The sequence below is a fragment of the Nyctereutes procyonoides genome, unplaced genomic scaffold (assembly GCF_905146905.1).
Source record: "Nyctereutes procyonoides isolate TBG_1078 unplaced genomic scaffold, NYPRO_anot_genome, whole genome shotgun sequence".
NCBI classification, from domain to species: domain Eukaryota; kingdom Metazoa; phylum Chordata; class Mammalia; order Carnivora; family Canidae; genus Nyctereutes; species Nyctereutes procyonoides.
In genome coordinates, this window is record NW_026575159.1 from 7563286 (window position 1) to 7576368 (window position 13083).

General features: G+C 38.8%; 1 protein-coding gene across 3 annotated transcripts in view; it reads right to left on the reverse strand.

The window, feature by feature from the left end:
* Nucleotides 1-13083, reverse strand: part of CSMD3 (CUB and Sushi multiple domains 3) — a 1184516-nt gene that overhangs the window by 30308 nt on the left and 1141125 nt on the right. For all 3 annotated transcript variants that reach the window (XM_055314112.1, XM_055314111.1, XM_055314109.1), the window contains 3 exons: nucleotides 12135-12308; nucleotides 2011-2184; nucleotides 413-486 (listed from right to left, as the gene is read on the reverse strand). In XM_055314112.1, coding sequence (XP_055170087.1) covers nucleotides 413-486; nucleotides 2011-2184; nucleotides 12135-12308 — 422 coding nt within the window. The remainder of the gene's footprint in view (nucleotides 1-412; nucleotides 487-2010; nucleotides 2185-12134; nucleotides 12309-13083) is intronic.

Consider the following 13083-nt stretch of genomic DNA (forward strand, 5'->3'; position numbering starts at 1 on the left):
GCTTTACTGAATAACCACATTTTTATGTTTGCTAACACTTTAACTTCTTTCATCTTTACTTCTGCTCACTGCTCCACATCTTCCTTTAGAATTTAATCATTTACCCCCTTGCCTCTCTCTTGCATACTAACGACTACATATGGATTTTCCTATGCTCACAGCTATCTTCAATGTTTCTTTTGTTTTATTGTCAAGATCAGTTAGGAGGCTATTTTCTAAACCACATTTTTATTTTCCTAATGTCCTTTTACTTCCATGCTTTTGTTGCCTTTTACTTTTTTTATATAGTTATGAATACAGATGTAAGCATGATGGATTTCTGTTTCTACCAATACAATTCTATGCACATCAATCAAAGAAGCCTTTTGGTCTACTTTTATACTAAATAGAAATACTTCTTTAAAGTACCCACTTGAAATCCAAATGTATTGTTCTGAGATCCATGCCTTGGGACTCCTGGATTTTCACATGAGGTACGGGTGGGTTCTAAAATGAAGATCATAAACATAATATAATCTTTAAACATAATATTCCTTTAAAATGTATAATGTATTTAAATGCATATTTCTCATATACAAAGCAATTTTGAGTCATCTGGGACTTAATGAAAACGACCATGGGAATAAAGAGTTAATAAAGAGTATAAATCTAACAGTATCTCTCCATGGACAGAAGCCATGCTAATCTTAAAGCAAGAATTCAGGTATACTACAATTTACATGGATTATGCAATTCTCAAAATTTGAACCTTTCTAATATAAAAGCACTTCACATTCAACTAACTCTGTGGATAAAAAGTAAATGAAAAATGAGGGATATGAAAAAAGAACACGTATATAAAACATTTGCCAAAGGACTTTGCTAAATTATAATCTTAGGATTGCAGGATAATATTCCCCTTAAGAAGTAAGAGGTTTTCCAGAAACTAGACTTAATTATTTGCATTTTTCAGGAACACCTGTAGGCGATTTAGGTATAAAAATGGTAGAACTGGGACACCTAGGTGACCCAGTGGTTAAGCATCTGCCTTTGGCCCAGGCCATGATCCTGGGGTCCTGGAATCGAGTCCCACATCGGGCTCCCTGCATGGAGCCTGCCTCTCCCTCTGCCTATGTCTCTGCCTCTCTCTGTCTCTCATGAATAAATAAATAAAATCTTTTTTAAAAAATGGTAGAACTAGTAGTCTCTGAATTGGCTACTTTATAAGACAGAATATTTGGTTATTTTACCAAATGTGACATTTAATTTAAAAGTATAGAAATGTGCTTAGAGCAATTTTGAAGTCAATGTATTTCTTTTCTTTTTTTTTTTTTTAAGTAGTCTCCATGCCCAGTGTTGAGCCTAATGCGGGGCTTGCACTCAAGACCTCGAGATCAATGTGAGTTGAGATCAAGAGTCAGATGCTAGCTGACTGAGCCACCCAGGTGCCCCACCAATGTATCTTTTTTTTTTTTTTGAGCAAGTTTAACAACATTTGACTAGGATTCATTAACTATAAAAATATATACAAATGTTAGTAATTGAGGCTATTAATCTGAGAGCTTTGTACTTTTTCATTTTACTGATAAACAAGAAAATTATTTTGAGTGTTTTTTGGGAAGTTTTTTTTTTAAGATTTTATTTATTTATTCATGAGAGACAGAGAGAGAGAGAGAGGCAGAGACACAAACAGAGCGAGAAGCAGGCTCCATGCAAAGAGCCCAACGTGGGACTTGATCCTGGGACTCCAGGATCACACCCTGGGCGTAAAGGCAGACACTAAACCACTGAGCCACCCAGGGATCCCCTCTTCCGGAAGTTTCAAATGCTAAATACAACATCATATATTTTAACAGTATTTGTTTTCAGTGCCTTCTAATTTCTTCTATATTTTACATTTATTTTTCATATTTAGCCAACTATACTTTATAGGATAGAGAAAATAATTAATACACTATATACTAGTAATACATTACTAGTATCTAGTAAATCTAAAATTACTGAGAATAATCAACCTTTAATTAATATTACCTATGCAGTGAGGTGACGAACCACTCCAAGTGCCATCTGCTTGACATATTCTGGTGCTTGATCCCACTAATATGAAAGGAGAGTTGCAGCTAAATGAAACCTCTGACTGGTATATAAAGCTTTTGCCTTCTCTTTTTCCTTGGGCAGGTATACCAGGGTCACCACAAAACTTAGCTGAAAATGAAAAGAAAGATAATTACACCAAAGACTTAGGATTCATCAGAGTAACAGTTTAGAAGTGATGAAAACAATTGGAATACTGAACTGAAGTGACATGTTATTCATGTTAATGTATCCCAAAGACATTTTTTTAGCGCTTGTTTATGCGTTAAAAACTGAATGTACAGGGGATCCCTGGGTGGCGCAGCGGTTTGGCGCCTGCCTTTGGCCCAGGGCGTGATCCTGGAGACCCGGAATCAAATCCCACGTCGGGCTCCCGGTGCATGGAGCCTGCTTCTCCCTCTGCCTGTGTCTCTGCCCCCCCCCTCCGTGACTATCATAAATAAAAAAAAAATTAAAAAAAAAACTGAATGTACAATTCAGCATAATATTCAAAAGAAGTTTGATTGAGGTATTTTCCACATAGTAAACCACCTTAATAACTGTAGAATTTTTTGTATTTTTGTTGTTGTTTTGTATTGACCAGAATCAAACCACATATCTGCACAAATTCTTTTTATATGTATATAACAGTACACTTACTTGTTCTGTTGTACTCTCTTGAACGCTCAGATCACATATCCTAGTGTTTTTTAAAGAGTAAAGAAGCCAGTAGAGTCCAAATCTATACCAAACCAAGGAATCTCAATGTTCCATAGCTTTTGAAAATACCATCCTGACAGAACTTCTAAGCAAACTGAGTAGATTATTACATTCAATATATATTTCCTAACAACTAAAAGAACTTATCCTAAGAAGTTTCAGGTACTTAGACTTATCAGTAAACAAACTAAAATTCCTGCCCTTGTGGAATATATGTATTTTTGAGAGAAGCAAACAAAAAAATAAAAAAGGTAGAAAAGGTAGTATGTGGGAAGGTAGTGAGTCCTGTGTGGATAAGTAGTATAGAAGAAGGGATTCTGGACTGTGTATGTGAGGATGTGATAAATGGTGGGAGCTGGGGGTGGGTTTCAAACAAGATGACAAGGGTGTCTGTCAAGATATCTCAAGGGAGAGCATTCTGGATAGAGGAAACAGCGCCACCAAAGGCCTATGTTGCAGCATGTCTAGCACGTTGGAGGAAAAATAAGACCAGCTCACTGAAGCACAGTGAGCATGCAGAAATATAATAAGGGATGAGATCAGATGGTTTCAAATCTAGTAGATAACCTAGACAAAGATATCATATATTTTCAATTTGTTCATTGTCCTAAAAAATACATAATGCATATTTACCATTTTAACCATTTTTAATCATATTTGGTTTTTAAATTTGCAGATTCAGCATCTGAAAGCTTTAAGTATCAATGCTCCCTCAGAATGGTGCATTATCCAAAACGAAGATATTTTTGAGTCTGAAAGGATACCTCTAACTCGATAGGACAACAGGAATAAACTAGGAACGCTCAGGCAAACAAGTATGGATAAAATACCTTAATAACAGAATACCTTAGTCTTAAACTCAAGGTACAGAGAGAGACATTTCCTAAAATTCAGGAATCTAGAAGAGACCTAAATTTTCAAACGTTTTTTAGGAACTATTTTTTTTTCTTTATAAAACTGTTAAAAGGGATCCCTGGGTGGCGCAGCGGTTTGGCGCCTGCCTTTGGCCCAGGGCGCGATCCTGGAGACCCGGGATCGAATCCCACGTCGGGCTTCCGGTGCATGGAGCCTGCTTCTCCCTCTGCCTGTGTCTCTGCCTCTCTCTCTCTGTGACTGTCATAAATAAATAAAAAAAAATAAAAAAAAAAAGTGCAAAAGTTTAAAAAAAAAAAAATAAAACTGTTAAAAGTGGGAGGAGGGGCAAGACGGCGGAAGAGCAGGGTCCCCAAGTCACCTGTCCCCACCAAATTACCTAGATAACCTTCAAATCATCCTGAAAATCTACGAATTCGGCCTGAGAAGTAAAGAGAGACCAGCTGGAACGCTACAGTGAGGAGAGTTCGCGCTTCTATCAGGTAGGAAGACGGGGAAAAAGAAATAAAGGAACAAAAGGCCTCCGAGGGGGAGGGGCCCCGCGAGGAGCCGGGCTGAGGCTGGGGCGAGGGTCCCCAGGACAGGAGAGCCCCGTCCCGGAGGAGCAGGAGCTGCACCAACCTTCCCGGGCGGAAAGGGGCTCGCAGGGAGTTGGAGCAGGACCCAGGAGGGCGGGGATGCCCTCGGGCTCCCGGGGACACTAACAGACACCTGCGCCCCGGGAGAGTGCGCCGAGCTCCCTAAGGGCTGCAGCGCGCACGGCGGGACCGGAGCAGCTCGGAGGGGCTCGGGCGGCGGCTCCAGGGAGGGAGCTGCGGGGCGGGAGCGCGAATCCCACAGCGCAGGCCCCGGAGCACAGGGCGCCGGGACACAGCCCAGGATCCGGCCTCCCCCGGGACAGGCAGAGGCCGGGAGGGCCCAGGACAGCAAGGACGCTCCTGCCCCGAGCTGAGCAGATCAGCGGCCCCGCCCCGGAGCCTCCAGGCCCTGCGGACGGAGAACGAGAGCCCGAGCCCCGTAGTTCCTGCGGAGGCTGAATCCAGGCTTCCAGAGCTGCCATAGCAACTGCGGCTGTTCCTCCTGGGGCCTCACGGGGTAAACAACCCCCGCTGAGCCCTGCAGCAGGCAGGGGCAGAGCAGCTCCCCCAAGTGCTAACACCTGAAAATCAGCGCAGCAGGCCCCTCCCCCAGAAGACCAGCTGGACGGACCAGTTCCAGGGGAAGTCAAGGGACTTAAAGTCTACAGATTCAGAAGATACTCCCCCGTGTTTTTAGTTTTTTTTTTTTTTTCTTTTTGATTTCTGATTGCTTCCCCCACCCTTTTTTCCCTTTCTTTCTTTTTCTTTCTCTTTTTTCCTTTTTTTTCTTTTTCTCTTTTTCTTTCCTTTTTTCTCTCCTCTCTTTTTCTCCTTTTCCCAATACAACTTGTTTTTGGCCACTCTGCACTGAGCAAAATGACTAGAAGGAAAACCTCACCTCAAAACAAAGAATCAGAAACAGTCCTCTCTCCCACAGAGTTACAAAATCTGGATTACAATTCAATGTCAGAAAGCCAATTCAGAAGCACTATTCTACAGCTACTGGTGGCTCTAGAAAAAAGCATAAAGGACTCAAGAGACTTCATGGCTGCAGAATTTAGATCCAATCAGGCAGAAATTAAAAATCAATTGAATGAGATGCAATCCAAACTAGAAGTCCTAACGACGAGGGTTAACGAGGTGGAAGAATGAGTGAGTGACGTAGAAGACAAGTTAATGGCAAAGAGGGAAACTGAGGAAAAAAGAGACAGACAATTAAAAGACCATGAGGACAGATTAAGGGAAATAAACGACAGCCTGAGGAAGAAAAACCTACATTTAATTGGGGTTCCCGAGGGCGCCGAAAGGGACAGAGGGCCAGAATATGTATTTGAACAAATCGTAGCTGAAAACTTTCCTAATCTGGGAAGGGAAACAGGCATTCAGATCCAGGAAATAGAGAGATCCCCCCCTAAAATCAATAAAAACCGTTCAACACCTCGACATCTAATAGTGAAGCTTGCAAATTCCAAAGATAAAGAGAAGATCCTTAAAGCAGCAAGAGACAAGAAGTCCCTGACTTTCATGGGGAGGAATATTAGGGTAACAGCAGACCTCTCCACAGAGACCTGGCAGGCCAGAAAGGGCTGGCAGGATATATTCAGGGTCCTAAATGAGAAGAACATGCAACCAAGAATACTTTATCCAGCAAGGCTCTCATTCAAAATGGAAGGAGAGATAAAGAGCTTCCAAGACAGGCAGGAACTGAAAGAATATGTGACCTCCAAACCAGCTCTGCAAGAAATTTTAAGGGGGACTCTTAAAATTCCCCTTTAAGAAGAAGTTCAGTGGAACAATCCACAAAAACAAGGACTGAATAGATATCATGATGACACTAAACTCATATCTGTCAATAGTAACTCTGAACGTGAACGGGCTTAATGACCCCATCAAAAGGCGCAGGGTTTCAGACTGGATAAAAAAGCAGGACCCATCTATTTGCTGTCTACAAGAGACTCATTTTAGACAGAAGGACACCGACAGCCTGAAAATAAAAGGTTGGAGAACCATTTACCATTCAAATGGTTCTCAAAAGAAAGCAGGGGTAGCCATCCTTAGATAAACTAAAATTTACCCCGTAGACTAGTGAGAGATGAAGAGGGACACTATATCATACTTAAAGGATCTATCCAACAAGAGGACTTAACAATCCTCAGTATATATGCACCGAATGTGGGAGCTGACAAATATTTAAACAATTAATAACCAAAGTGAAGAAATACTTAGATAATAATACACTTATACTTGGTGACTTCAATCTAGCTCTTTCTACCCTCGATAGGTCTTCTAAGCACAACATCTCCAAAGAAATGAGAGCTATAAATGATACACTGGACCAGATGGATTTCACAGATATCTACAGAACTTTACATCCAAACTGAACTGAATACACATTCTTCTCAAGTGCACATGGAACTTTCTCCAGAATAGACCACATACTGGGTCACAAATCGGGTCTGAACCGATACCAAAAGATTGGGATCGTCCCTGCATATTCTCAGACCATAATGCCTTGAAATTAGAACTAAATCACAACAAGAAGTTTGGAAGGACCTCAAACACGTGGAGGTTAAGGACCATCCTGCTAAAAGATGAAAGGGTCAACCGGAAATTAAGGAAGAATTAAAAAGATTCATGGAAACTAATGAGAATGAAGATACAACCGTTCAAAATCTTTGGGATGCAGCAAAAGCAGTCCTAAGGGGGAAATACATCGCAATACAAGCATCCATTCAAAAACTGGAAAGAACTCAAATACAAAAGCTAACCTTACACATAAAGGAGCTAGAGAAAAAACAGCAGATGGACCCTACACCCAGCAGAAGAAGAGAGTTAATTAAGATTTGAGCAGAACTCAATGAAATCGAGACCAGAAGACTGTGGAACAGATCAACAGAACCAGGAGTTGGTTCTTTGAAAGAATTAATAAGATAGATAAACCATTAGCCAGCCTGATTAAAAAGAAGAGAGAGAAGACTCAATTAATAAAATCGTGAATGAGAAAGGAGAGATCACTACCAACACCAAGGAAATACAAACGATTTTAAAAACATATTATGAACAGCTCTACACCAATAAATTAGGCAATCTAGAAGAAATGGAGGCATTCCTGGAAAGCCAAAAACTACCAAAACTGGAACAGGAAGAAATAGAAAACCTGAACAGGCCAATAATCAGGGAGGAAATTGAAGCAGTCATCAAAAACCTCCCAAGACACAAGAGTCCAGGGCCAGATGGCTTCCCAGGGGAATTCTATCAAACGTTTAAAGAAGAAATCATACCTATTCTACTAAAGCTGTTTGGAAAGATAGAAAGAGATGGAGTACTTCCAAATTCGTTCTATGAGGCCAGCATCACCTTAATTCCAAAACCAGACAAAGACCCCACCAAAAAGGAGAATTACAGACCAATATCCCTGATGAACATGGATGCAAAAATTCTCAACAAGATACTAGCCAATAGGATCCAAGAGCACATTAAGAAAATTATTCACCATGACCAAGTAGGATTTATCCCCGAGACACAAGGCTGGTTCAACACTCGTAAAACAATCAATGTGATTCATCATATCAGCAAGAGAAAAACCAAGAACCATATGATCCTCTCATTAGATGCAGAGAAAGCATTTGACAAAATACAGCATCCATTCCTGATCAAATCTCTTCAGAGTGTAGGGATAGAGGGAACTTTCCTCGACATCTTAAAAGCCATCTACGAAAAGCCCACAACAAATATCATTCTCAATGGGGAAGCACTGGGAGCCTTTCCTCTAAGATCAGGAACAAGACAGGGATGTCCACTCTCACCACTGCTATTCAACATAGTATTGGAAGTCGTAGCCTCAGCAATCAGACAACAAAAAGACATTAAAGGCATTCAAATTGGCAAAGAAGAAGTCAAACTCTCCCTCTTCGCCGATGACATGATACTCTACATAGAAAACCCAAAAGACTCCACCCCAAGATTGCTAGAACTCATACAGCAATTTGGTAGCGTGGCAGGATACAAAATCAATGCCCAGAAATCAATGGCATTTCTATACACTAACAATGAGACTGAAGAAAGAGAAATTAAGGAGTCAATCCCATTTACAATTGCACCCAAAAGCATAAGATACCTAGGAATAAACCTAACCAAAGATGTTTGTTCTATAGTTTTAGGATCTATACCCTAAAAACTATAGAACACTTCTGAATGAAATTGAGGAAGACACAAAGAGATGGAAAAATATTCCATGCTCATGGATTGGCAGAATTAATATTGTGAAAATGTCAATGTTACCCAGGGCAATTTACACGTTTAATGCAATCCCTATCAAAATACCATGGACTTTCTTCAGAGACTTAGAACAAATTATTTTAAGATTTGTGTGGAATCAGAAAAGACACCTAACAGCCAGGGGAATTTTAAAAAAGAAAACCATATCTGGGGGCATCACAATGCCAGATTTCAGGTTGTACTACAAAGCTGTGGTCATCAAGACAGTGTGGTACTGGCACAAAAACAGACACATAGATCAATGGAACAGAATAGAGAACCCAGAAGTGGACCCTGAACTTTATGGTCAATTAATATTCGATAAAGGAGGAAAGACGATCCACTGGAAGAAAGACAGTCTCTTCAATAAATGGTGCTGGGAAAATTGGACATCCACATGCAGAAGCAAAAGCAAAAATGAACTATTGGGACTTCATCAAGATAAGAAGCTTTTGCACAGCAAAAGAAACAGTCAACAAAACTAAAAGACAACCTACAGAATGGGAGAACATATTTGCAAATGACGTATCAGATAAAGGGCTAGTTTCCAAGATCTATAAAGAACTTATTAAACTCAACACCAAAGAAACAAACAATCCAATCATGAAATGGGCAAAAGACATGAACAGAAATCTCACAGAGGAAGACATAGACATGGCCAACATGCACATGAGAAAATGCTCTGCATCGCTTGCCATCAGGGAAATACAAATCAAAACCACAATGAGATACCACCTCCTCCCAGTGAGAATGGGGAAAATTAACAAGGCAGGAAACCACAAATGTTGGAGAGGATGCGGAGAAAAGGGAACCCTCTTGCACTGTTGGTGGGAATGTGAACTGGTGCAGCCACTCTGGAAAAATGTGTGGAGGTTCCTCAAAGAGTTAAAAATAGACCTGCCCTACGACCCAGCAATTGAACTGCTGGGGATTTACCCCAAAGATACAGATGCAATGAAACGCCAGGACACCTGCACCCCGATGTTTCTAGCAGCAATGTCCACAATAGCCAAACTGTGGAAGGAGCCTCGGTGTCCATCGAAAGATGAATGGATAAAGAAGATGTGGTCTATGTATACAATGGAATATTACTCAGCCATTAGAAACGACAAATACGCACCATTTGCTTCAACGTTGATGGAACTGGAGGGTATTATGCTGAGTGAAGTAAGTTAATCGGAGAAGGACAAACATTATATGTTCTCATTCATTTGGGGAATATAAATAATAGTTAAAGGGAATATAAGGGAAGGGAGAAGAAATGTGTGGGAAATATCAGAAAGGGAGACAGAACATAAAGACTCCTAACTCTGGGAAACGAACTAGGGGTAGTGGAAGGGGAGGTTGGCAGGGGGTGGGGGTGAATGGGTGTCGGGCACTGCGGGGGGCACTTGACGGGATGAGCACTGGGTGTTATTCTGTATGTTGGTAAATTGAACACCAATAAAAAATAAATTTATTAAAAAAAAAGAATTGATTTGATACCCATGAGAAAAAAAAAAACTGTTAAAAGTAAGTATAAAATAACGCTCAACAAAATAAATGTAGGGGAAAATTTCAGAGTAAATGTTACCTGAACACAGTTACCTTTAACACAAATAACATAAACATTTGTTTAATGTTTTCTGTTTCAATTTTTAGCACTTCCTAGATACTCTAAATCTTTGTGCAACTAGCAATATAACATCCTTCTAGCAATATAACACTTCTAGCAATATAACATCAAACCCTAGTGCCTGGGGTCTTCCTCATAGTAACCTTTGTATCTCTAGCACATTTTGAATTCAGTGGCTATTTTCTCAGTGAACATTAGGAATGGGCATTTCAGCTTAGCAATCATTTCAATGACAAATTATTTAGTAACCCACTTCTAAAGTGTGTCTCTTGCATATTTCTGCTGAGTCATTCCTCTCAGAATCTTATCTTTATTCAACAAAGAAAAGAAAGGAGGGAAATGCAACCACATGAACTCCTCAAACCTGCTCCCTACTTGCCCCTCAATTCTTTATAATTCCATTGTTTTCTGTCTGTAGATTTTCATGTACTAAACTGAACAACCTATTGGTGTCTAGTTTAGAGGCTGAAGACACGGGGTTTATTTTCAAAAGGCTTCGGTTCACAATGACATACACTTTAAGATGAAATAACATACTTTGAACAAAATGAAAGCAAAAAGACTTTCCCTTCTATAAAGTCCCTAAAATGAAGGAATTTGGCTGTTCGATGGATAAGAGCATTATCTCTTTAGTCTACCTTCTCTGAACTGGAATTGATACTTTCATTTAGTGGTAGTGCAATAGCAGGTCATATAACAATGGTGCCCTAAATGATGACAGGGTCACACAGTGTCCTTACAATTTGATTCCTCTCTCTGAGCCCATGTCATTATTAATTAAAATGTCATGAGTAAACACACTTACCAGGAGTTCTGTTATATGTAGTAGAAATCATGCATGTAAACCAATTCAGACAAAGTGAGCCCTATTACATTTGGATAGTCATAATTCAATGTCAATAGTAAGTATTTTATTATTACTTACATTTTAATAGAACCAAAAAATAAAATATCATATCAAGATACTATTTCACTGAGATTTTCCCAGTGGTAACGAACAAACTTTACCATGAATTCATCTCTGTAAATGTCCTTGTCCCTATCTATTCTGAAGCACCCATGGAATATCTAGTCTTATTTAGAACAAATTGATTTTTTCTAAGATACTCCTTAGCATAAAATAGAATTTTAAGGGACAATTTGTGTGACATCAACCTTGAAGTAGTATTGGGAGATAGTAGCATATGATGAGACCAGGAGAAAAGAAGAGTAAGGGCACAGAAGCCCATAGGCGATTTGGCTTCCACTGTGAATGAGAAGATTAGAAGAATCCAAACAGTTTCACCTGTTACCTCTGTCTAACTTCAAGACCATGGGAATTGGTGGGGTGCTCCTCTACCCAATGTGGCGAAGGAAGGGAAGACTAGGAACAGGATAGCACTAGACACCTCTGAATGAACACTGTCCATATCCTGTGCTACAATAATTTGTGCAAAACACAAAGCTGACTTTTGTTTTGTTTGCGATCTTCCCAATTAATTTTGAAGTGACAATTGCTGGAATACATTGTAAAGTAACCTCTGTAAGAAAATATTAATCCCTCCTCTCCATGCTTACCCTAATCGTTTAAGGTATAATTACAAGCACTAACATGAGAACTTGATTTGAATGAACATGTACAATAACATGGATTTATTGTGGAACGAAATTTGGGAGTAAATTAGAGTGTTCAGTTGAGACAAACTGGACAAAAAAAAAAGAATACTTTTCCATTAGAATTAACCATAAAGGGTCCTTATTTTGAAAAATAATTTTTTTGAAAAATATTTTTTTAAATAAGAAAAGTTTTCAAACAAAGCAGTTTAGCCTAATATTTGGAGTCAGAGAAGAAAGAACATAATAGGTGGATTACAGGAAAAGTAGCTACATTGGTAAATGCGATGTTCTATTGAATTGTAATTATGGCCTGGAAGAAGCTTTAACAATCTCATATTCTAGCAAAACCTGAAAATTGTAATTAACAGTAATAATCTCAGTCAAGCAATTCCAAGAGAGTGAAAATGGGAAAACATAATTTTAAGTATGGAAATTATACTTACGTAAGCACTGTGGTACTTCTCCACTCCAGGTACCGTTGCCTACACAGGTCAGAACAGCAGGAAAGGATAGTTCATAGCCTGGAGAACAGATGTAGCTAATACTAAAGCCCCAGTCAAAATTTGTTCCTTCCAATCTTCCATTAGAGATCTGGGGAGGAGCTGGGCAGGTAACAGCTGCAATTACATTCAAAACGATTAAGACACAGCTGTTGAAATATCCCGGGTGTAAAAATAAATAATAAATATAAAATAATATATATATATTATTTTATATTTATTATTTATATTATATAATATATAATATATATATTATATATTTATTATATATTATATATATATATATATCAAGCTGCCTGACATCTAAGGGAAGCAAATAGAAGATGACCTTCCATCTAGTATACTGTAACTGATAAATTATTGGTTTTATATAAAATTACTTTTCCAATGACCTTTAGACAGGCTGAAGATTAGAGCTGTTTGGCTACATATAGTGTCAACATGATAGAAAAGAATGCAAGCAATTCTGTGACATTTGGGAAAAAAACTAGATCAGGTAACTCATTAAATATCCAAATGGCTCTATCAACCACTTTAATTCATATGTTAAAATTTACTATATGGTTTTTAAATAAATTACTAAATGTTTAAACATTTATTTTAAAATTTGTTTTAAGTTGGCTTCAAACAGAGATGGGTAGGATAAAGTGACAGAGACGAAGGGAAAAAGAGAGGTACACATTGCAAAATCTAAAAAGGAATTACTGTATTTTTATGACTAGCAATGTATATGAATAATTTTTGGAGTTACATTACCATTATCAGAATCAATTAATGATGTATGAAATAACTTCTAAATGCAAAATGTCTGTTCATTTATTTTCATATACTAACTGTATATATACAGTGACCTGATTCAGAAACAGTGTAATCAAGAAGAAAAATATAGACA